Consider the following 26583-nt stretch of genomic DNA (forward strand, 5'->3'; position numbering starts at 1 on the left):
CTTTACATCATGCTCAGTCGCTTCAGTCATGTCTGACTCTTTGCAACCCCATGGACTGTAGTTCCTCCAGCTCCTCTGGTCTATGAGATTCTCCAGGCGAGAATACTAGAGTGGGTTGTCATTTCCTTCTCCTACCTGCTCTACATAAAATATAATAAAGACTAGGAGACAAAGAAATTGGTACATTTTCAATGTAAAGACTTTCTTAAATATTTACAGTAAATATTTAGGATTAATAGTTTCACTGTTTTCTCAATACAAAAAGATATTTATTGTGTGCTAGCCCTGGGGGTGGCTCAATAACTATTTGATGACTCAATGTCATTTATTTGATGCTATAGGAGATACTCAAAGAAATGTAAGACATAATTCTTGATTTAGAACACTTTTAATTTAGGTAAAAAACAAGATGCAAGTATATGTGAGAAGTAGTAAAACGTATGGCTTTAGAATATGTTTTACTAGAGGTGAAACCCCAGAACTGCCATTTACTAGCTACATGATTTTCAGCAAGTTACTTAAGTGATCTTAGACTCAGTTTTCTCTTCTGTAAAACAATTAGAATAATAAAATCTACTTTGTAGGGTGTTATAAAGACTACCTAATATAGACAATGCCTATAAAGTGCTTATTACCACAGTGCTGGACATAAACATTCAATCAATGTCAATTATCATTAATATAATATTAAATAGTTCTTAACACAATAATAGTTAAACAAAGTATGCAGTTTTGAAGTGGAAAGAGCTAACCTGGGCTAATGATATGTTTCGTGTAATAAAAGACTGTAGAAATTTTTCTGCTATACTTGTTAAATAAAAATCTGACGAAAATCTTTGGAATGATTACTAAAATAAGTATGACATGAGCAAATTCCAGGTATGATATATATAGCTCACGTGGCCACACTTCTATTAGGAATGAGAGTACGTGCATTTTTTTTTTCAGTTCCAATCATTTAATTTAATAGATATTTCTATCTTACTTTTGCTTTATATACCTATGCATCTAATGGTTTCTGCCAATGAAAAATGGACCAGAATACGCTAAGTCCCCTTACTTTTCTGATTTGCATGAGGAAACACTTCTTCCCTGACTCCAGATGTGCCCTTTCATATGAAACGAACTGCCTCCCTGTAACATACTTGACCTCTTTCCAGGGCTTTGCTCACTATACCCCAGAAGAGAAGAAATGCCCTCTCCAACTTTCAAATTTTGGAAGAATAAACTGAATATGCTCACAGTGCTATTTAACTAGAAGGTTAAGTCTGAGTCGAGTTCAGTTAAAGAATTTACTTTGCTCTTGCACTAAGCTATGTCCTCCTACCCAATCTTTACCACAAGTAAAAGTATAGTTTTGATCTCCCATTTGCCTTTATATTTTATTTTATTTGTTCAGAACCCAAGTGAGGAAAACAGGCAGTTTTACTGAATTCCTTCAAATATCCCAACAAGTTATTGAATATTTATAAAATACTTATTTAATGTCTATTATGTAGGATATCAAGGATATGACAACGAATGAAATATTGTCCATGCCGTCAAGTAAAAAGGCACTCTGTCTCACAGAACAATTATCAGGAATGCATTCTACCACAAAAATAGCAATCATCAGTAGTATCTACTGAGATGAGAATCTAATATCTGGAATTATACACAACAGATGCTATTATTCTGCCAGTATCAGAGACAAAGACACTGAAGTTACAAGCTTTAACAGACAGAGGTAAATCACCATGTCCATATTAGTTAATCAACTCATGGTATCTCTACTACATTTGGGGAATTTTAAAACCTTACTTGTCATGATAAATACCTTTTCCTTTAGTGACTAGAACCAAAGGTATGATCACAATCAGCTTTACTTAATAGATAGCACTTTATATATGAGTTTAAGAGCTCAAAAACCAACTCAAAAGATAGCAATAAGCAAAGAAGCAAAGAACTAATTTTAAAAACATGTGTCTAAGCACAAATCCACAAGCATTCATCTCTTTGTTTTAGAAACAATTCTGGTAAACCAGGTTATCTCCTTTTCCAAGTAACAGCAGATTAGAAGGAGCAAATTGGAAACAGGAGTGTGAGAAACTGGAGAGGCTACAGACACACATACATTGATAGCAGGGAAAAAAGACTTAAGAACTCAATCAGATCATAAACCTCATGAGGGCAGAAACTGTGTTCACTGTTCTATGCTATATCCCCAGTGCCTACTGTAGTGCTAGCAACAAATAATCGATGAATAATGGAACATTAAATAAACTACAAAGGTTAACATTCGGGATCTATATTTCTTGTAATGACAAATAGTTCTACACACTTCAGCAAAATCTGAGAACAAATTCAGATAAATAAAAATAGTAATATTCTTAATAATGAATATTTCAAAAAAGAGTTAGTTGTGTTTAGAATGGTCAGTATATAAAGACAGAAAATGGATAATGTCCAATATGGCAACAATAAAGAGAACACTGGTAAGCTTAAATTATCTGAAATACTAACTTATGAGAAATATCATATTCCCTAATTACACTGAATTAATGAACTGTTACTATAAAAATTTTGTTGGTAAAAACCCCCACGTATTAATTCTCAGGAAGACTACAATTTTTAATAGTATAAACTCACTTGAAATGCTATATAAATGCGAGTAAGAAATAATAACAATGAGTGCACATAGTAAAACTATATTCATTACTTACAAAGCAAATATAGCTAAATGTAATAAGAGTATCGCAAAATAGGGAAGAAAAACTCACACATTCAGTTCACTATACACAGCATTCTGAAGTTTTTTCTCCCAACCTATTTTAAAAAAAGGAAAACATATACAACATTAGTTTTTAAAGTAAACATACATTAAAATTAAATTTATCTCACAAAAACTTTAACATCATTTACTGTGAAAGAACTTTATCAACTGCCAATTGCTAATGTAAAGTGTTATCCTAAGGAATTATTTCTCATATATTTACCAATATTCCCTTGGCTAACACTAGATACAAAGTCATCAACATGATTTATTACTTTGTAAGTAAAACTATGGCGCCATTTTCTTAAGATGAGAAGAATATTTCCTTCTTCCACTGTTAAGCCACTCAACAAATGCCAAAATCTTTGGCAGTTGTACTGTCAGTGCTATGAGGAATATGCCAACGGAAGGGCGAGAAACAGCCAGGCACTTGACAAAGATAACAAGTAATTCGCGACAATTACCTAGTCAGTAAATTCCTAAACAAGAGAAGCAGACTATTAGAAGGCATCACCAGTCAGATCAGTTCACTTGGCTACTACCTATAACGTTTGATCAACTTATCTGGGTAACTAAACCACTTAGTATTTCAGTTCCCAAGTGCAAAGGCTTCTTAACAGCTTGCTCTAAAAAAGCTGAGATTTTCTTCTGTTTTCTTTGAAGGGTAGAAAAGAGAGAAAAGAAGCAGAGAAGGCAAAAAGTCATAAATGAAAGGTAAAAGACAAGATACTTAACTAAGGAGATGTTAATACATTCAGGATATATTTTGACCAGGAAAGTAAACACTATTTAAAACTGATCAATGTAAAGCAGTTATTAGCAGTGTTCCTGAATTTCTGCAGAAATGTCTGAAAGTTCTAACTCACTTCAAATAAAAACCTATCCTACCACTCTTTCACAGTTTTAAACAAGTAATTGACTGCAGATACAATATCCCCTCAAAATAAAGTCTTTCCTTATTTTGCTTTAAAGAATTAGAGAAAGAAAAATAAAAAGCAACCTACAAACCTGATATTTTAAAGAATTCCTTAATATCTTCTTTTAGTGATTCAAGTTTAATCTCAGGTCTCTGAAGACTGGCCTGATTTTAGAAAGAAGAAGAAATGAAAAGACAGGTCAAAAGTAGTCATTTGGGGTGATAATGCTAACAAGATGTTTAAAAAGGAATGTCCAAATGTGCGTGCGTGTGTGTGTGTGTGTGTGTTAGTTGTTCAGTTGTGTCCAACTCTGAGACCCCATGGACTGCAGCTCACCAGGCTTCATAGGAATCTCCAAGCAAGAATACTAGAGTAGGTTGCTATTTCCTTCTCCAGGGGATCTTCCCAACCCAGGGATCGAATCCGAGTCTCCCATATTGCAGACAGATTCTTGCCATCTAAGTCATCAGGGGAGCCCCCAAATATGCATACTACCAATTAAAACACCCCCTTTGAGATCAGAGCACCTGAGCATCTGGAACAGCTCGTAAGACCGAACACTTTCATCTACTCTTAAAACAAAGGATCTGTGATAGGACATTAGAATCTACTTAAAATATTAAACCTTGTAGCTAATGAATAGTTAACATCTTCATCTATGACTTTCATTTTTATGAATATTTAACAACTATTTTTCTAACAGGAAAAATGCTTTATAAATTCGTTCTCTTTATACTTAAAATATATGGAATCTACATACACCTAATAGCCAAAAACCCTGATGCATCCATATAACTGGAGCTTTGAAGAGTGTCATCCCCTTTGGACTGCTGCTCTGTAAACCTGCATTTATTGTACATATTTATGGAAAATACATAAAACTGCTCACAAATGCTTATTAGTGTCTCTTTCATCTTCAGTTGAATGCTTTCTATTCTACTGGCTTTTCACACTGTAATTTTTACCAAAATAATAATTTCTCCAACTTACAATGGCCTCAATTACCTTCAAAGTGTTGATCTTTCATCACCTAGCTCTCTCTATCAAATTCTAGAGACATACGTCTTAAGAAAGCATTTCTCTTAGGGTATCTCACAAACATTTCTAATCTAAGAAATCAAAAACTGATCTTATATTCCAGTCACTACCTTTCTCCTTCTCTCCTATTTTTAATCTTCATCCATGAAAATTGCCATTCACCAAGTCAGAAATTTCAGTTATTCTCAATTCTACTCTAATTCTTCCAGGATTTTAACCTCTCTCTGGGAAGATGACATTGGTAGTAGGGAGATTTTTTTGTTTTAATCTCCATGATCTCCACAATGAAACCAAGCAACTAGACAACAAAACCAAAATCCCATGGAAAACACTCACAACCAAATTTAGTAATAAGGTAATCCCCACAAACCTAAAATACAAGCAGTTCAGGACAAACCAACAACCACAAGACTTGTATGGTTTAGCAGCTATAAAAGGAAAGAGCAGAGGGGTTGTTGATGAATATGAAAAGAGGAAGACCCCAAAATTGCCAGCAAGTATTCACTGGAACATATGAAGAGCTCATTTTAGAACAGGACCTGACACTGGGAGGGTTGTTCTCTAATCCAAGATAGCAGATGAGGTCTGAAGACACTGGAGCAGCCTCGCACCTATGAACACTTGAAACTGACCAGACAAGTCTCCTTTTCTCCCTTTCTAAAAAGAAAAACTTGAGATAGAGTAATGAAAATTAAAGATGACAACGAACCAACTTACTACCTTGAAAACTGATAAATAAATGAAAAGGCATCTATCTAGCCTGACTTTCCTATAGGAACTATTGTTTAGTCACTAAGTCGTGTCCGACTCTTTTGCGACCCCAGGAACCATAGCCCGCCAGGCTCCTCTGTCCATGGAACTTCCCAGGCAAGAATACTGGAGTAGATTGACATTTCCTTCTCCAGAGGATCTTTCCTACCCAGGGATCAAACTCATGACTCCTGCATTGGCAGGGGAATTCTTTACCACTGAGCCACCAGGGAAGCCCTACAGAAACTATATCATTTGGTAACCAAATAATAGATAAGGAGAAATGTCTCTTTATAAAAATATTCCAGCTAAAATAACTAAAACAGGTATGATATAATTAGAACACCATCATTTTGCAACTCCTAATCAATTCTAGGCATTGAGGAGAAACAGCTATTAACTTTGCAAAAAACAACCAGCCATTATGTGCTTCTCAATGAAAGAGGACTCCAGTGAAAATAGTTGTGGTCACTGAGATGGCACCTGAGTTTGATCAAAACCCCTGAATCCAACCGTCAACTTATAAGTCATACAAACGACAGAGGAACATGTTAATCTGAATCACAGAACTTCAGCATCAGAAGGGATTATAGAGTTCTTCTAGGTCAACTAACCATTTAATAACAGATTCACCTCTCCTCTCCAAGGAGCTTTTTTAGCTTGGAAACTCACAGTTTGAAACTCTATGCTAGCTTTTCCCTACCTTTAGTCAATTCTACCTTGGAACTATTCTGTTAGAAAATCCTTATTATGAACTAAAATCGATTGCCCTTAACATCTGCTACTATCATGTCTTCCCCTCTGCTCCACCTTACCCCAAGTTCACAGAAAATATGCCAAATCCCTTTTCTGTGAGAGATCTTCAACTACTCAAAGTTGGCTATTGTATCTTCCCAGAAAGTACTCAAGGTCACATACGTTTTCAGGTTCTCCAAGTTCTCTTCATATGACATATTCTCCTTACCACTCTGGTCATTTTTTCTAAGCAAAGTCCAGTCCAACTTGTCTTCTACTGTAGTAACTTCCTAACTTAACTCTCTATTTCACTTATTCCACTATACCACCTATTCTCAAACTTTTAAGTCTCAGGACCCTCACTCTTAAAAATCATTGAAGACCCAAGAGTACTTCTGTTTATGTGGGTTAAATCTACTGATATTTATAGTACTGAAATTAATTCCTCAAAAAATAAAAAATTGAATTTCCATATGGTCCAGCAATTCCAATTCTGCATACATAACTCAAAAGAACTGAAAACAGGGACTTTAATAGCTACTTGTACACTCATGCTTATAGCAGCATCATTTATAATAGTTAAAATGTGGATGCAACCCAAGGGTCTACAGATAAATGAATGGATAAAGAAAATGTTGTATGTACATACAATGGAATACTATTCAGTCTTAAAAAAGAAGACAATTCTGGAACATCTACAACATGGACAAACCTTGAGGACATTATGCTAAGCAAAATAAGACAGTCACAAAAAGACAAACATTGTATGATGCCACTTATATGAGGTACTAGAATAGTCAATTTCATGGAGACAGAAAATAGAATGGTAATAACCAGGGACTGTGAAGAAGGAGCAATGGGAAGTTAGTGTTTAATGAGTACAGAGTTTCAGTTATGGGATGATAAAAGTTCTGGAGATGGACACTGATAATGGTTGCACAAAAATGTGAATGTACTTAATGTCACTGAACTGTACACTTAAAAATGGTTAAAATGGTAAATTTTATGTTTACTTTATTATAATAAAAATATTTGTCAATTCATTTTAAAATAATAACTATAAACCATTATATATTAACCAAAATATTTTTATTTAAAAGAGATATATTTTCAGAAACAAAAATTAGTGAGAAAAAGAGGCACTGTTTTATATTTTTGCAAATGTCTTTGATGTTTGGATTAGTAGAAGACAATTGGATTCTTCAATCTGCTGTGATATTCCATCTGTGGCAATGTGTTGTTTTGGCTAACATATATGAAAATCAGTGTGAAACAGATAGGCAACTGGAAAATGATATTTTAATATCCTTTTCAGATATTGTGGATATTCTCCTTTGATAGTATAGTAAATTGGACAACTAGTAGTTTCCTATAGATTAGTTGCAATGTGGAATTTGAACATCAATGGACTTCTCATACTTTATTGGAAAAACATGTATCGATCTGCCTTGCACTTTGAATCAATCTTCTACTTATACATGATTTTGTAACATTATGTACTGATCATTTCAAACATATTAACAAGCGATGCAGTGGACATATTTCATTAAACAATGTCAAAAAGTAACATTTGTTAATATCACCATCAATATCATCAGAAAAGTATTTAAGTATCAGGAAGCCATCAAATTCACACTGATGAATACAAGTTTTCCAGAATCCAATTTTTATTTAAAGCCTGAATTTTATCACTGGCAACACATAACGGTTTTCCTTTAAGTGATAGGCTCACTTTGCTCATTTTAGAGAAAATATCTGCCAAATATTCAAGTTTGAATAACAGTTTGTCAACAGTTTATGCTTACAAGTAAAGATGTTTCATTTTTTTAAAAAAAGCAATTCAGTTTGTAATTGAGTTAATCACTGGAGTGGTCTTCCTCTAGATAATCATCTTATTTCAATATACAGCAGTAGTGTCTTACTCATAATTTCCATTTCAGCAAACAGAATATTTAAAAATTAGTATTCAAGAAATGAGATTTAATAAAATTTATACTTGTTTACTGTCAATCAAGAACACTTAAACATTATTTTTTACAACTGTGTGTTGGTGAAAAATACAGTGACTACTAGTATAGTTTGGTACTAGTTCCCCGATTTAAACTCATCGCCATTGCTTTTGTACCATCAGCAAATGTCAGCACAATGAATATTTTTTAAAAAGGCCTTTGTAGTATACAAAATAGTTTGGACCTGAAGGGGTCTTAGGGCCCACCAGGGGTCTGCAGACTATACTTTGAGAACCACTGCACTAGGCTTCTAGAGCATGTGTCTTTCATCTCTGAACCAGCATAATGCTTATCACATGGAAGTACTTCATAAGCGTGTTTTCAGTGAACACATTGCACTAAAGATTACTTAGGCTTCAGCTCAGTTCAGTTCAGTTCAGTTGCTCAGTCGTGTCTGACTCTTTGTGACCCCATGAATCACAGCACGCCAGGCCTCCCTGTCCATCACCAACTCCCGGGGTCCACCCAAACCCATGTCCATTGAGTCGATGATGCCATCCAGCCATCTCATCCTCTGTCATCCCCTTCTCTTCCTGCCCCCAATCCTTCCCAGCATCAGGGTCTTTTCCAATGAGTTAGCTCTTCACATCAGGTGGCCAAAGTATTGGAGTTTCGGCTTCAACATCAGTCCTTCCAATGAACACCCAGGACTGATCTCCTTTAGGATGGACTGGTTGGATCTTCTTGCAGTCCAAAGGACTCTCAAGAGTCTTCTCCAACACCACAGTTCAAAAGCATCAATTCTTCAGTGCTGAGCTTTCTGTATAGTCCAACTCTCACATCCATACATGACCACTGGAAAAACCATAGCCTTGACTAGATGGACCTTTGTTGGCAAAGTAATGTCTCTGCTTTTTAATATGCTGTCTAGGTTGGTCATAACTTAGGCTTACAACTACAAAACCCCATGGGAACGGAATTCCCTGATGGTCCAGTGGTTAGGACTCGGCACTTTCACTATTGTGGCCTGGGTTCAGTTCCTTGTTGGGGAACTAATATCCCATAAGCTATGTGGCGCAGCCAAAGACAAAATAAAAAACACAAAACACAAACACAAATAGGAGGGGGGAAAATGGCTACAAATAAAAATGCATTAAAACAAAAAACATAAAAAGATAGCCAATAAAAAAAAAATAGCTAATTCCACTATGTTATGACAGAGGTATCATCCACAGAACAATTAATTCTAATTTTAGAAACTAGAAAAGGGGAGAAAAGGCATATAGGCTGAGTGGATGAACTGAACAGAGGTATGGTAATGTTCTGGTGCACTATTAGTTTGTAGAAGGGTGGAAGCTCCAAGAGAATACAAAAAGGAATAAAGTGGAGGATGAAAGTAGAACACTCTCCCCATTTCTATTTAACCTGCTCACCAGTGCCTGACTAGTGTCCCCCAAAACCATCTCAATGTCTTCACCCTCAAAATACTTCAATGACCCTTTCACTGACTACGAAATAAAGACAAACTGATTCTGGCATTTCAATCCCAATTTATATAATCTTACCTCTCTAGAAGCGCCCTACAACAAAAAGCTACTTAGCCTTGTCAGCATTCCTACATCAGGAATTCACTCCCATCTTCCCCCCTTAAGTGCCATCCAAGCCTTCTCCAAGTCCAGGGGTCTCTTTTCAATATAGTATATACACCTATTCATTTGCATTCTTCCTTCAATAATTAACTGAACACTTCTTACATGCTAGTTGCTCAGTATAAAGGGAAAACCAACACAAAGTCACCCCTTACCCTTGTAGAACTCAAAATGTATTTAGTGAGGTAAAAAAAAAAAAAAAAGCCAAGAGAGAAGTATGATTTTTAAAAATAATATATATATATAACCCCCTCCCCATATCAAATGCAAACATTCTCATCACTAACATAATTGCTTTGGACTTAATCTAGGTTTTCTCAAGAGCCCATCACCACTACAGAAAAGAGTAGCACAGAAACATATACGTTACCATATGTAAAACAGACAGCCAGTGGGAATTTGCTGTGTGATGCAGGGAGCTCAACACAATGCTTTGTGACAACCTAGAGGAGTGGGATGGGGTGCGAGGGAGGTTCAAGAGAGAGGCGACATGCATATACCTATGGCTGATTCATGTTAATGTATGGCAGAAATACCAATACAACATTGTAAAACAATTATCCTCCAATTAAAAGTAAATAAAAATTTTTAAAAAGATGCCCTGGGGCTCTAGGGGACTTCCCTGGTTGGTCCAGTGGTTAAGACTCTATGCTTCCAATGTAGGGGTGTGAGTTTGATCCCTGGTCAGAAAACTAAGATCCCACATGCCATGCAGTGTGGTCAAATTTTAAAAAAAACAACACCAGAAAAACCCCCGATGCTCTGAGGTTCTAGTCTCATGACAACATCCTATCAGTTATATTATTCCTTCTCTCTCCAAAACCTATCTCCTTTCAAGTTCCTTCCTTTACAACTCTTACAACTCTATTATTTATAATAACAATCTGAGCAACAAGACTTATTAAGCACTTAATGGAATGGAGATAGCATTTAAGGTTTTACACAACATCTATTTTACACAAATAACACATGATACAAAATAACAATGATGACCTGGTGCTAGACATCAAATTTGGAATCAGGCTATCACTCTACTATCTAGAGGATGAATGAGCAAATTCAATTTTAAGATATAGGTTGATTTCATAATTTAAGAAAACACAGAAATCAAAAACCTTATGCTTTTTCTAGAAACACAAAGTTCCATGTTATTACACCAAGATTTTTAAATAAGTAAACTTTAGTATATGAAAGGATACATTAAAATACTACAAGAAAAGCACTAATGACAAGGGGGAAATCTGAAAATCATTTATATTTTGCTTTGAAATATTCTGTGTGATTTTAATTTTTCTAATTAAGTTGGGCCAACACTGCCTTGCTGCTAAGTCGCTTCAGTCGTGTCCGACTCTGTGCAACCCCATAGACGGCAGCCCACCAAGCTCCGCCATCCCTGGGATTCTCCAGGCAAGAATACTGGAGTGGGTTGCCATTTCCTTCTCCAGTGCATGAAAGGGAAAAGTGAAAGTGAAGTCGCTCAGTCGTGTCCAACTCTCAGCGACCCCATGGACTGTAGCCTACCAGGCTCCTCCGTCCATGGGATTTTCCAGGCAAGAGTACTGGAGTGGGGTGCCATTGCCTTCTCCGAACACTGCCTTAGCACTTTCTAAATATACACAGACAAAATGAAGGCAGTACAGAATATGCTCATGGCAGGAAAATGTCCTCTTGATTAAATTTTTAAAGGCCTGTTACAAACAGCCAGTTGTTTAAACGTACATTATCAAAGCTGATTGTAAAGCTGCCTTTTAAGACTTAGCTGACATTTCTAGCAAATGTCTAAGCTATTGGATATAAACTAAGACAAAGTTATCACATATATTTTCAAGTCCAAGACTATATTACATTACTTTAAAAGGATCTATAATTATATTCTTTTAAAGTAGGAATCTATAATATCATAGATTTCCTATTTTATCTTAAGAATCAGGCAAATACATGTTTTTGAGTTTCCTGTGTAACCATCTCCTTACAGTCCTTTATCAGTTTTGCTTCCTCCACTTTTTATTACCTCAAGGCAATTAATTCCCTGATGTTATATGTACAGATACATAATCCTTTATTTCAAATCCTACAACCTAAAAAGCTTAGAAAATTAAAGCTTTTTTTTTTAAACTGAATTGATGGCAAACTCTGTCCTGACTTAAACTCATTTGGTGGAAAAAATCTAGTGAAAATTCATACATTTTGCTGCATAAATATTAATGTGTAATTACAAGGTGCAATAAGACAATAAATAGTAAGGATTTAAATAACATACAGAATATGCAGGAACTACCTTTCTAAAATTTGAGAAATGTGAATTCCAAAACATACCTGCCCCTAGGTTTTGAATAAGGGATTGTGGACCTGTATTTACGTGCAGGTCGGTACAAAAGTAATTGTAGTTTTGGACCATGAATTTTAAATCATTATAACTAGGCTCAAACACATCTTTATTAATCAAAATAGGAACCATTACAATCAACACATCTTTGCCAATGAGAAAAAAGTTTATTTCTGTAGCCCAAAAAATCCATGCTTCAGGATTCAGTGAACTCTTGGAAAGCATTTTCTGCCTCTTGCTGGTTGTGGAAGGGTTTTCCCTACAAAAAGTCATCAAGATGCTTGAAGAAGTGGTAATCCATTGGTGAGAGGTCAGATGAATATGGTGGATGAGGCATAACTTCATAGTCCAATTTGTTCAACTTCTGAAGTGTTGGTTGTGTGACATGTGGTCGGGCATAGTCGTGGAGAAGAACTGGGCCCTTTCTGTTGACCAGTAACTGTTGCACACATTGCAGTTTTCTGTGCGTCTCACTGATTTGCTGAGCATACTTCTCAGATGTGATGGTTTCACCAGAATTCAGAAAGCTGTAGTGGATCAGATCGGCAGCAGATCACCAAACAGTGACCATGACCATTTTTTGGTGCATGCTTGGCTTTGGGAAGTGCTTTGGAGCTTCTTCTCTGTCCAACCATTGAGCTGGTCACCTCCAATTGTACAAAATCCACTTTATGTCACATGTCACAATCTGATCGAAAAATGGTTCATTGTTGTTGTATAGAATAAGAGAAGACAACACTTCAAAACATTTTCGCTTCAGTCGTGCCCGACTCTGTGCGACCCCACAGACGGCAGCCTGTCAGGCTCCGTCAGGATTCTCCAGGCAAGAACACTGGAGTGGGTTGCCATTTTCTTCTCCAATGCATGAAAGTGAAAAGTGAAAGTGAAGTCGCTCAGTCGTGTCCGACTCTTCGCGACCCCATGGACTACAGCCTACCAGGCTCCTCCGTCCATGGGAGTTTCCAGGCAAGAGTACTGGAGTGGGTTGCCATTGCCTTCTCTGCTGGGCTATACTAACATTAGACAAAACAGACTTTAAGGCAAGTTCAGTTCAGTTAAGTCGCTCAGTTGTGTCCAACTCTTTTCGACCCCAAGAATCGCAGCACGCCAGGCCTCCCTGTCCATCACCAACTCCCGGAGTTTACCCAAACTCATGTCCATCAAGTCAGTGATGCCATCCAGCCATCTCATCCTCTGTTGTCCCCTTCTCCTCCTGCCCCCAATCCTTCCCAGCATCAGGGTCTTTTCCAATGAGTTAGCTCTTCGCATCAGGTGGCCAAAGTATTGGAGTTTCAGCTTCAACATCAGTCCTTCCAATGAACACCCAGGACGGATCTCCTTTAGGATGGATTGGTTGGATCTTCTTGCAGTCCAAGGGACTCTCAAGAGTCTTCTCCAACACCACAGTTCAAAAGCATCAATTCTTCAGTGCTCAGCTTTCTTCACAGTCCAACTCTCACATCCATACATGACTACTGGAAAAACCATAGCCTTGACAAGATGGACCTTTGTTGGCAAAGTAATGTCTCTGCTTTTTAATATGCTATCTAGGTTGGTCATAACTTTCCTTCCAAGGAGTAAGCGTCTTTTAATTTCATGGTTGCAATCACCATCTGCAGTAATTTTGGAGCCCAAAAAAATAAAGCCTGACACTGTTTCCACTATTTCCCCATCTATTTCCCATGAAGTGATGGGACCAAATGCCATGATCTTAGTTTTCTGAATGTTGAGCTTTAAGCCAACTTTTTCACTCTCCTCTTTCATTTTCATGAAGAGGCTTTTTAGTTCCTCTTCACTTTCTGCCATAAGGGTGGTGTCATCTGCATATCTGAGGTTATTGATATTTCTCCCGGCAACCTTGATTCCAGCTTGTGCTTCTTCCAGCCCGTTTCTCATGATGTACTCTGTATATAACTTAAATAAGCAAGGTGACAATATACAGCCTTGACATACTCTTTTTCCTATTTGGAACCAGTCTGTTGTATGTCCAGTTCTAACTGTTGTTTCCTGACCTGCATACAGGTTTCTCAAGAGGCAGGTCAGGTGGTCTGGTATTCCCATCTCTTTCAGAATTTTCCACAGTTTATTGTGATCCACACAGTCAAAGGCATTGGCATAGTCAATAAAGCAGAAATAGATGTTTTTCTGGAAGAACCTTACTAGAAATAAAGGACATTTCATAATGATTAAGGGAATAATCCGTCAGGAAGTTACACAATATAGATCTATGTTCAACCAATGAAATAGTCTTAAAATTTAAAAATTGAGAGAAATAAAAGAAATAGATAAATATACAGTCATGATAGGAGATTTAAATATATTTCTTTGAATAGTTAGTAACAAACAGAAAAAAATTCAGTAAGATTATATAAACGCTGAACAGTATAATTGACACCTGGATTTCAGTGACATATATACAGATAACCTGACCCAACAACGACGTATACACATTCTTTCATTCTTTACAAGTGCACATGGGATACACAGCAAAACTGACTATACACTAGATTGCAAAGCAAGCCTCAACAACTTCTGAAAGATTTAACCAGTCAGAGAATGTTCTCTGACAACACTGATATTAAGCTGGAAATCAATAACAATGACATGGTATTATACATAGAAAATGCTAAAAATGCCACCAGAAAACTATTATAGAAGAGCTCCTTCAACAATAAAGTTGAAGAATACAAAACTAATATACAGAAATATGTTGCATTTCTATACATTAATAATCAACAATAAAAAAAAAAATTAAGGAAACAATCCCATTTACCATCTCACAAAACCAATAAAATACCTCGGAATTAACCTACCTAAGAAAAAAAAATCCTATGCCCAGAAAACTGTTAGACACTGATGAAAGAAACTGAAGATGATACAAACGGAAAGATATACCATGTTCTTGTTTTGGAAGAATCAATACTGCAACATGGATGCATTATGCTAAGTGAAATAAGTCAGAGAAAGACAAAATGCTACATGATATCACTTCTATGTGAAATCCAAAAAAAATTTAAAAAATAGTGAATAAACAAAAAGAAACACACTTACTGATACAGAGAACAAACTATTGGTTACCAGTGGAAACAGGGAAAAACAGAGGGACAATACAGGAGTATGGGATTAAGAGGTACAAACTATTAGGTATTGTTTGTAACTAAAGCTACAAGGATATATTGTACAAACAGTGAACATAGCCAATATTCCATAATAACTATAAGCGGAGTATATGTGTGCTCAGTTGCTTGGTCATGTCTGACTCTTTGTGACCCCATGGACTACAGTCCACCAGGCTCCTCTGTCCATGGTATTTTTCAGGCAAAAATACTGGAGTGGGTTGCCATTTCCTTCTTCAAGGGATTTTCTTGACCCAGGGATTGAACCTGCATCTCCTGTGTCTCCTGCACTGGCAGGTGGATTCTTGACCACTGAGCCACCTGAAAGTACAGCCTTTAAAAACTGTGAATCACAATATTGTACACCTGTAACTTATATAAATATTGTACATCAATTAAACTTTAGAAAGTACCAAAAAAAGACAGAAAATCCCAATAAAAATTACAAAAAAAAAAGAAAATTTCAATCGCTTGGAAATTAGGTAATATACTTGAGGATAACCCTTGGATCAAATCTTTAAAGTGACAAAAAATATTAGAGAATGTTTTATACAAAATAATATTAAAAAATATGACTCATTAAAGCTGGAATACAGTTAAAGTAGTGCTTAGGGGGAAATTATAGCTTTAAATGGATATTTTAGAAAGGAAAAAAGTCTTGAAACTTATGTCCTAGTTTCCATCTCAAGAAACTATAAAAGGATAGCAAATCAATCTCATAGAAAGTAGGAGAAAATTAATAATAAAGATATGATCCAATATTGAGAGAAAAACAGTAAAGTCAAAATCGGTTCTTTGATGGGATTAATAAAATTGATAAACACCTAGCAAAACTGTTCAAAAACACAAATGCACACAAATTTTCATTATAGGAAACTGATAGATTTTTCAGACATTAAAAAGAAATAAAAGTTTGTTTTAGACAACTGGACACCAATGATTTATATCATTTATTTTTAAAATTTTTATTTATTTAACTGCAGATAATTACTTTACAATATTGTGATGGTTTTTGTCATACATGAACATGAATTGGCTACATCTAAATGGGCTTCTCTGGTGGCTCAGACAGTAGAGATTCCGCCCAGTGCAGGAGACCTAGGTTCGATCCCTGGGTTGCGAAGATCCCCTGCAGGAGGGCATGACAACCCACTCCAGTATTCTTGCCTGGAGGATCCCATGGACAGAGGAGCCTGGCAGGCTGCAGTCCATGGGGTCACAGAGAGTAGGACATCACTGGGCGACTAAGCATGCATGCACATACATTTAAATAAACAACTTATCAAAACTGACAATAGAAGGAATAGAAAATCTGAATACTCCTATATCTATTAAAAAATGAATCTGTTCTTTAAACACTTGCCAGTACTAAAACAAAACAAAGTTGCAGGACTGACAACTTCAGCTTATTATAGAGCTACCAAGATCAAGACAATGTGGTAATGTTAAAAACATAGACAGTAGATCCCTGTGCTATATACACATTATTAGTTATCTATTTTATATGTTTCTACATATATGTGTATATGTTGAGCCCAATCTCTTGTTTATCTCTCTTCCCTGTCCCGCCTACCCCTACTGCCCCTGGTAACTATAAAATTGTTTTCTACTTCTATAACCCTACTTCTCTTTTGTAAATTAGTTCACATGTACCGTTTTTCTGTTGTTGCTGTTGTTCGTTGTTCAGCTGCTAAGTTCCTTTGCAACTCCAAGGACTGCAGCATGCCAGGCTTCCCTGTCTTTCACTATCTCCTGGAGTTTGCTTAAACTCATGTCCATTGAGTCAGTGATGCCATTCAACCATCTCATCCTCTGTTACACCCTCAATCTTTCCCAGTATCAGGGTCTTTTCCAATGAGAAAGTTCTTCACATCAGGTGGCTGAAGTATTGGTGCTTCAGCTTCAACAGAGGTCATTCCAATGAATATTCAGAACTGACTTTCTTAAGGATTGACTGGTTTGATTTCCTTGCAGTCCAAGGGACTCTCAAGAGTCTTCTCTGACACTACAGTTTTAAAGCATCAATTCTTCAGTGTTCAGTCTTCTTTATGGTCAACTCTCACATCCATACATGACTACTGGAAAAACCCTAGCTTTGACTATACAGTCCATTGTTGACAAAGTGATATCTCTCCTTTTTAATACACTGTCTAGGTTTGTCATAGCCTTTCTTCCAAAGAAAAAGCATCTTTTAATTTCATGGCTGCAGTCACCACCTGCAGTGATTTTGGCCCAAGGAAATAAAATCTGTCACTGTTTCAACTTTTTCTCCATCTATTTGCCATGAAGTGATGGGACCAGATACCATGGTCTTAGTTTTTTAAATGTTGAGTTTTAAGCCAGGCTTTTCACTCTCCTTTTTCACCTTCATCAAGAGGCTCTTTAGTTCCTCTTCATTTTCTAATGAAAGTGAAGATACCATTAGAATGATATCATTAGAGTGGTATCATCTGTATATCTGAGGTTGCTATTTCTCCCGGCAATCTTGATTCCAGCTTGTGATTCATCCAGCCTGGCATTTCACATGATGTACTCTGCATATAAGCTAGATAAGCAGGGTGACATTATACATCCTTGACATACTCCTTTCCCAATTTGGAACCAGTCTGTTGTTCCATGTCTGGTTCTAACTGTTGCTTCTTGACCTGCATACACTTTCACAGAAGGCAGATAAGGTAGTTTGGTATTCTTAACTCTTGAAGAATTCCCCACAGTTTGTTGTGATCCACACAGTCAAAGGCTTCAGTGTAGTCAATGAGACAGAAGCAGATGTTTTTTCTGGAATTCCATAGCTTTTACTATCATCCAATGGAGGTTGACAATTTGATCTCTGGTTCCTCTATCTTTTCTAAATCCAGCTTGTACATCTGGAATCTCTCAGTTCACATACTGTTAAAGCCTAGCTTGAGGGATTTTGAGTATTACTTTGCTAGCATGTGAAATGACTGCAACTGTACACTAGTATGAACATTCTTTGGCATTGCCTTTCTTTGGGATCGGAATGAAAACTGACCCTTTCCAATCCTGTGGCCACTGCTGAGTTTCCCAAATTTGCTGGCATATTGAGCACAGCACTTTAACAGTATCATCTTTTAGGATTTTAAATAGCTCCACTAGCATTCTATCACCTCCACTAACTTTGCAGTAATGCTTCCTAAGGTCACTTGACTTCACACTCCAGGATGTCTGGCTCTAGGTGAGTGATCACACCATCGTGGTTATTTGGGTCATTAAGACCTTTTGATACAGTTCTTCTGTGTATTTTTGCCACCTTCCTTAATATCTTCTGCTTATGTTAGATCCTTGCCATTTGTCCTTTTCTGTGCCCATCTTTGCATGAAATGTTCCCTTGGTATCTCCAATTTTCTTGAAGAGATCTCTTGTCTTTCCCATTCTATTGTTTTCCCCTGTTTCTTTGCGTTGTTCACTTAAGAAGGCTTTCTTATCTCACCTTGGTATTCTCTGGAACTCTGCATTCAGTTGGTTACATCTTTCCTTTTCTCTTTGCCTTTCACTTCTTTTCTTTCGCAGTGATTTGTAAGGCCTCCTCAGACAACCACTTTGCCTTCTTGCAATTCTTTTTCTTGGGGATATTTGGTTGCTGCATCCCATACAATTTTATGAATCTCTGTCCATAGTTCTTCAGGTATTCTGTATACCAAATCTAATGCTATTTGTCACCTCCACTGTATAATCATAAGGGATTTGATTTAGGTTATATTTGAATGATCCAGTGGTTTTCCCTACTTTGTTCAATTTAAGTCTGAATTTTGCAGTAAGGAGCTCATGATCTGAGCCACAGTCAGCTCCAGGTCTTGTTTTTGCCAACCCCAAAACTCCATCTTTGGCTGCAAAGAATATAGTATAAGAATATAATATAGATTGGTATATAATATAATATAACTATTTTTAGATTCCACATGTAAGTGATATGTGACATTTGTCCTTCTCTGACTTACTTTACTCAGTATGACAATCTCTAGGTCCATCCATGTTACTGCAAATGGTATCATTTCATTCTTTTTTATGGCTGAGTAATATTTCTTTCTATACATCTACCACATCTTCTTTATCCATTCCTCTGTCAATGGACGTATAGGTTGCTTCCATGTCTTGCTACTGTAAATAGTAAACAGTGTAGCAATGAATATTAGGATGTATGTATCTTTTCAAATTGTGGTTTTCTCCAGGTATATGCCCAGGAGTGGGATTGCTGGATCATATGGTGGTTCTATTTTTAGTTTTTCAAGGAACCCCCACACTGTTCTCAACAGTGGCTGTACCAATTTATATTCCCACCAACAGTGTAGGAGGGTTCCCTTTTATCTATACCCTCTCTAACATTTATTATTTATAACCAATTTATCTTTGACAAAAGAGCAAAAGCAATTTAATGGAGCAAAGACAGTCCTTTTAACAAACTGTCCTAGGACAACTGGACATCTGCATGCCAAAAATATATATATGTGTGTGTGTGTGTGTATACACACACATATATATATATATATATAAATGGATCATAAATGTAAACCCCAGAACTATAAGGCTTCTAAAAGATAACATGGGTGAAAATCTAAGTGACCTTGGTTTTGGAGATTAATTCTTAGACATACTACCAAAAACATGATCCATAAAAGAAAAAAACTGGTAAGTTGGACTTCATTAAAATTAAAACTTTCTCTGGAAAGTTACTGCTAAGAGAATGAAAAGACTGGCTACAGATTGGGAGAAGATATTTGCAAAGCAAATATCTGATAAAGGGCTTGAACCTTAAACACACTCTTAAAACTCAACAATAAGAACACCCAAATAAAAATGGGAAAAGACCTGAACAGTCTTAGCACCAAAGAAAACATACAGATAGCATATAAACATATGAGAAGATATTCCTTATCATATGTCACTAGGGAACTGCAAATCAAAACAACAGTGAGATATCACAACACACCTATCAGAATGGCTAAAATCTAAGCCACTGGTAACACCAAATTCTGGCAAGAACGTGGAGCAACAGGAATGGTCATTCAAGGCTGGTGGGAATGCAGAATGGTACAACCACAACAGAAGACAAGCTGTCAGTTTCTACCAAAGTCTTACAAACCAGAAATTATGCTGCTTGGTATTTAGCCAAATTAGCTGAAAACTTATGTCAACACAAAAATCTACCCAGGAATGTTTATACCAGTTTTATTCATAACTGCCAAACTTGAAAGCAACCAAGATGTCCTTCAAAAGATAGTGAATGTACAAACGAACTGATATATCCCCACAATATAATATTACTCAGAAAAAAAAGCTGTCAAAGCACAAAAAGATATACAGTAACAAAAGGCACATTGCCAAGTAAAAGAAGTTAATTTTAAAAGCTACATATTGTATAATCACAACAGTGAGACATTCTTTTTTTTTTTTTTTATAAATTTATTTATTTTAGTTGGGGGCTAATTACTTTACAATATTGTAATAGTTTTTGCCATACATTGACATGAATCAGCCATGGGTTTACATGTGTTCCCCTTCCTGGACCCCCCCACCCACCTCCCTCCCCATCCCATCCCTCTGGGTCATCCCATTGCCCCGGCCCTGAGCCCTTGTCTCATGCATCGAACATGGAATGGTGTTCTGTTTCACATATGATAATATACATGTTTCAATGCTATTCTCCCAGAACGTCCCACCCTCACCTTCTCCCTCAGAGTCCATAAAATTGTTCTATGCATCTGTGTCTCTTATTCTGAGTGAGACATTCTTAAAGGCAAAACTACAGAGACAGTAAAAGCCAAGTGGTTTCTGGGGGCTTGAAAGGAGGAGGAATGAACAGGCAGAGCACAGAGGATTTTCAGGACAGTGAAGTATGACCAACCTAGACAGCATATTAAAAAGCAGAGACATTACTTTGCCAACAAAAGTCCATCTAGTCAAAGCTATGGTTTCCCCAGTGGTCAAGTATGGATGTGAGAGTTGGACTATAAAGAAAGCTGAGCACTGAAGAATTGATGCTCTTGAACTGTGTTGTTGGAGAAGACACTTGAAGTCCCTTGGACTGCAAGGAGATCCAACCAGTCCATCCTAAAGGAATCAGTCCTGAATATTCATTGGAAGGACTGATGCTGAAGCTGAAACTCCAATACTTTGGCCACTTGATGCAAGAACTGACTCATTTGAAAAGGCCCTGATGCTGGGAAAGATTGAAGGCGGGAGGAGAAAGGGACGACAGAGGATGAGATGGTTGGATGGCATCACCAACTCAATGGACATGAGTTTGAGTAAGCTCCGGGAGCTGGTGATGAACAGGGAGGCCTGGCGTGCTGCAGTCCATGGGGTCGCAAAGAATTGTACACGACTGAGCAACTGAATTGAACTGAACTGAACCGAAGTTATTCTGTAAGATACTGGAATAGTAGATACATGGTATCAAACATTTGTCGAAACCCATAGACCTGTATAATACAAAGAGTAAGCCATGATGTAAAATGTGGACTTTAACAGTAATGTGTCACTATCAACTGGTTCACCAATAATAACAAATGTAGCACACTAATGCAAGATGCTAATAAGGAAAATTGTGCGTTAAGGAGAGGAGATGTATGAGAACTCTGTATTTCTGCCCAATTTTTCTGTAAGCCTAAAACCGTCCTAAAAAATAAAGCTTTACTAATTAAAAAAAAACCTTCTCAAAAGAAAATCTGAGATGCAGGCTTCAATGGAGACTTCTTCTAAACATTTAAGAAAGAAATAACACTGTCTTGTAACACTCTTGCATCAAATAGAAAAGAAAAAAGGAGAGGAACACTTCCCTACCATTTTATCAGGCCAGCATAACCTTGATACAAACTTGTCAAAGACATTACAAGAAAGGAAAATTACACACCAATCTTTCTCAATGACATAGGTTCAATCCTTCAACACTTATTATTGGATTTCTGCTAATGTATAGGATGTGGAAAGTCAGAAGAAAATACTACTCCCACCCTAACAATTTTGAGAAAGAGTGGTATAATCTACAAATCTTAACTTTTGAACTCAACAGAAAAATGAAATTTTAAGACAATCAAGTGAATTAAATTCCAAACAGTAACTAGCCCCTCCAAAGACAGATGGGACTACAAACTATTCAATATTTGACAAAGCACAAGAGGAAAAGGAGGCTACCGTACAAGCAAGAAAGAAAAATTTAGCTATAATTAACTGTTACAGATTAGATGTGGGCTAGAATGTCAGTTTAGAAACACTGGGAGCTCAAAACACAGGAGAATTCACACTTGCATGCTCTTTTCCAAAGGTCTCCATCAGGGCTGAGGGTAGAGCAGGGAACGGCAAAGGGTTCCTTTCCGTGGCACAGGTGTGCAAGAAAGGATAGGCCACCACTACAAAAACAGCACACAACCATGCCACATTGCCCAAACTTCCCTTTCATTTGAGCAAGAGGCCTTAAACCTCTGGAAGAGGCAGAGGCTCTGGGTGTATGCGTGTGTACTCAGTTGTGTCTGACTCTTTGTGACCCCATGGACTGTAGCCCACCAGGCTCCTCTGTCCATGGGATTTACCCGGCAAGAATACTGGAGTGGGTTGCCATGCTCTTCTCCAGGGGATCCTTCTGACCCAGGGATGAAACCCACATCTCTTATGTTTCCTGAACCAGCAGGTGGGTTCTTTACCACTGAGGCACAGGGGAAGCCTCTGGGGATTATGAATGATGAAAAACTACCTTCCTCATGGAAACATAAGAAAACTCTCGCAGCCCCCAAATCCTATACCAGTACAAAGCAGAGGAAAGTCAGCACTAGGGAGAGGGAGGAATTTCTCACCCATTATGTGCCACAAGAGTTCAGCTGCCAAAAGTGAAAGAGAAAGGAGCACTGTCAAAAAGCAACTGTACTTCAATAAAAATTAAAAATTAATTTAAAAAATAAAAAGCAAGGCATTGGATGACAGGTTGGCTGTTCCTTATAAACTATTCTTACATATAATCCAGCAATTACAATCCTTGGTATTTACCCAAATGAGCTGGAAATGTCTCCACATGAAAACCTTCACATGAATGTTTGCAGCAGCTTTATTCATAATTGCCAAAAGGTGAAAGCAGCCAATATCTTTCAGTGAATGGACAAGTGGTCGTACATCCAGGCAATGGAATATTACTCAGCACTAAAAAGAAATAAGCTATCAAGCTATAAACAGACAGTGGAAACTTAAATACATGTTACTAAGTGAAAGAAGCCAATCTGAAAAGGCTACATATTGTATGACTTCAACTACATATCTGACATCCTGAAAAAAGCAAAACTATGGAGACAGTAAAAAGATAAGTGGCTGCCTGTGGTTCAGGGGGAGGAAGGGATGAGCAAGAGAAGCACACAGTATTTTTACGGTATCAAAAACTATGCTGTACATTGTTAGATACATGTCATTATTTATTTGTTAAAATTCATAGAGTCCACAACAACAATAAACTATAAACTATGAAATCTGAGAAAAAAATTCAACCCCCATCAATTAGCAATAAAACTCTCAGAAAACAAGGAATAGAAGAGAGCTTCTTCAACTTAACAAAAAGCATCTAGACAACATCACACTGGAATCACTAGCCAGTGTAACAAGGCAGGAAAAAGAATTAAAAGGCGCACTGATTGGAAAGGAAGAAGTAAAACATCTTTATTCACAAATGACACATGACTTGGAAAATCCTAAGTCATCTACAAAAAAAGGTATTATAACAAATACATAAGTTTAGTAAGGCCCCAGGATACATGGTAAATATACAAATATCAATTATATTTCTGTATACTAAGAACAAAAGAAAAAAGAACAAATTGGAAACTGAAATAAGAAAAAAAATCAGCATTTTAATAGTATCAAAAAACATGAAATACTTGGGGAAATTTTTAATAGAATGTGTACAATAATCATATGTTGTTTAGTCACTAAGTTGTATCCAACTCTTTCACCACCCAGTGGACTGTAGACCACCAGACTCCTCTGTCCATGGGATTTCCCAGGCAAAAATACTGGAGCAAGTATTTCCTTCTCCAAGGTTCTTCCTGACCCAGGAATCGAACCCACATCTCCTGCATTAGCAGGCAGATTCATCACCACTAAGCCACCAGGGAAGCCCCATAAGGGACTTATGTCATACATAAAGAATCCATACAATTCACCAGTATGAGAACAAACATCATTTTTTTAAAGGCAAAAGGTTTGAACAAACACCAATTTTTTTAAAGGCAAAAGATTTAGAGGGGTATAATTACAAATAAAAATTAATTAATTAAAAAACTAACACCAAGCACTAGCAAGGATGCAGAGCAATCTTCATAATTGCTGTGGAAATGCAAAATAATACAGCCATTTTGGAAAAGTTTGGTAAATTCTTATAGACATATACTTACCATACAACTCAGTTAATTCCACTCCAGAGTAGTTATTCAAGAGAAAAGAAAATTTTTAAAGAAAAAAAAAAACTATACCAGAAAGCATATATCAGCTTTACTCATAATGTTTATAAATGGAAACAAACCATAACTCTGTAACTGAAAGTGCCCAGCAACCAAGGAATGGACAAACAAATCGTGGTACATTCAAACAATGAAATACAACAATACAACAATAAAAAGAAACATAACTACTGAAATAGCAGCTACATGAATGAATCTCAAGTTATGCAAATTGACAGAAACCAAGCACAAAAATTCACATACTGTATGATTCCATTTGTCACATTCACTCAAAAAGGCAAAGGTCTCCTGATCAACCTCTGCATCCAAAGAACCTAGCACATTAGAAAATAATGAATGCCTGGTGGGCCGTTAGAGGGGGAATCATTGCACGGAGGGTAGACATTAAGGTCATAGAAACCAAAGTCAGAAGGAACCTGGGGGCTCAAACACACCTACAGGATGGAAAAAGCGAAGGAAGGCATACTTCAACCTACCTCCAACGATTTCAGCAGCTTAAATAGATTCTGTAAAGCTCTACATTATGAATGAATAACCTCAGCGGTTCTCTGGCCTAAAAGAAAGGCATGATGTGCCCCACCCTACTTTAAAAATAAATCTATTACTCGACGCCTGAGACTGAGCAAGTGGAGCTTACAAGGGTCAGGGAGGATTTTCCGTGCCCAGGAGCGGAGCTGAAGAGAGCCGAGGCGGGCTCGGGCTTAGGTCTGCCGGAGGCAGAAGGAGCCGGGGCATCGCCGCGGCCCCGCAGGTCTCCACCCCTTCCCACAGCCTCACTTACCCAGGCCTGCCGTTCCAACTGAGCGTACAAATTGGAGCCTTTGAGCTTTTGGACTATCTGGGCAATAATGAGAGACAGATCTGACTCCTCCTGCAACATTTCCCCTGTCCTACCCCGCCAAGTAGCGGGGGCCGCTAGCGCAGAAAGCACTGGCTACGTTCGGGGTCCCACGCTAGACCAGTGACACTTCTCGGGGACCTTATTACGCTGGGACTCCTCCAGCGGGCGTTACTAGGCAACTGCCAGGCCGTGAGTCCGTTCCTCTCTGGTCCCCCCTCAAGCCTGAAGGCCCAGCACCTGCGTTCCGCTGGCAGAAAACGATCTGCGGGGTGGGGGGAGGGGAGAGTAGCTTTTCAATTCCATTGTTCCCGCTTAGTCTGTGGTGGAAAGGCAAGAACAGGGTCCCTTTCCTCTAGACCTACAGAGCCTCTGATGCATCAGGGGAAATCAGAAAGTGGTGTATTTTTGTGTTTTATTATAAAGGATCATTCCTTTTCCACTTTCCAGTCTCGGCAGAAAACAGGGCAGTGCACACGATGACATGGCAAATGACTTCCAAAACTTATGAGGCTCTGACCCTAGATGCGTGAACTGGGGCTAGGTGCTTAAAGTTAAGAACTCGGTTTCAGCCTCAGTAAAATAATACCCAGCTGACAAGATGCTGTGATGATTAGCTGAGATAACAGTTGTGAGGGTGCCTAGCACTGTACTTAGCGCTCCGCTTTATTTCCTCTTCTGTTTCTATTCTCCGGGGTCTTATGTCAGGAAAAAATATACAACATCTCCTCACCTAACGGCTACAATAATAAGCGTTTTATTGATAGTTTTTTTCTGAAGCATTGGCAATTCAGTGGTAGCTAAGACATTGTCCAAGTCTTAAGGAATGTGCCATCTAAATAGATTCCTCTTCTTCCATGCACTCACTCATTCAATCAAAACTCAATTCAAAATTCATTCAGCTTTCAACGTACTGAGCTTTTACATACAAGAAATCATGTAGGCACAAAGGTAAATAAAACATGGGTCTTGGCATCAACGTAACATAGCAAAAATTTTAAAGAGAACTAGAAGTATCTAATTAATTGAATGACATTCCAAAAGGCAGCTAATTTTGA

At 37.4% G+C, this 26583-nt stretch overlaps 1 protein-coding gene across 17 annotated transcripts in view; it reads right to left on the bottom strand.

Annotated features, from left to right (window-relative positions):
• TBC1D19 (TBC1 domain family member 19) overlaps positions 1-25685 on the bottom strand; it is a 133885-nt gene extending 108200 nt beyond the window's left edge. For 7 of the 17 annotated variants that reach the window (XR_014066238.1, XR_014066228.1, XR_014066200.1 and 4 more), the window contains exons 1-3: positions 25469-25685; positions 3761-3833; positions 2760-2805 (exon numbers count right to left, since the gene is read on the bottom strand). Coding sequence is in view for 5 of the 17 variants with exons in the window: in XM_081531598.1 (XP_081387724.1) it covers positions 2760-2805; positions 3761-3833; positions 25469-25567 (218 nt within the window). In the remaining 12 variants the exon portion in view is untranslated. Of the gene's footprint in view, positions 1-2759; positions 2806-3216; positions 3408-3756; positions 3834-19191; positions 19352-25468 lie in introns of all 17 variants that reach the window. The other 10 variants (XR_014066298.1, XR_014066326.1, XM_081531675.1 and 7 more) reach the window with 5 other exon arrangements.
• Between the last annotated feature and the right edge of the window lie 898 nt (positions 25686-26583).

The sequence above is a fragment of the Giraffa tippelskirchi genome, chromosome 1, assembly GCF_054371585.1.
Source record: "Giraffa tippelskirchi isolate mGirTip1 chromosome 1, T2T-mGirTip1v1.2.pri, whole genome shotgun sequence".
Taxonomy (NCBI): Eukaryota; Metazoa; Chordata; class Mammalia; order Artiodactyla; family Giraffidae; genus Giraffa; species Giraffa tippelskirchi.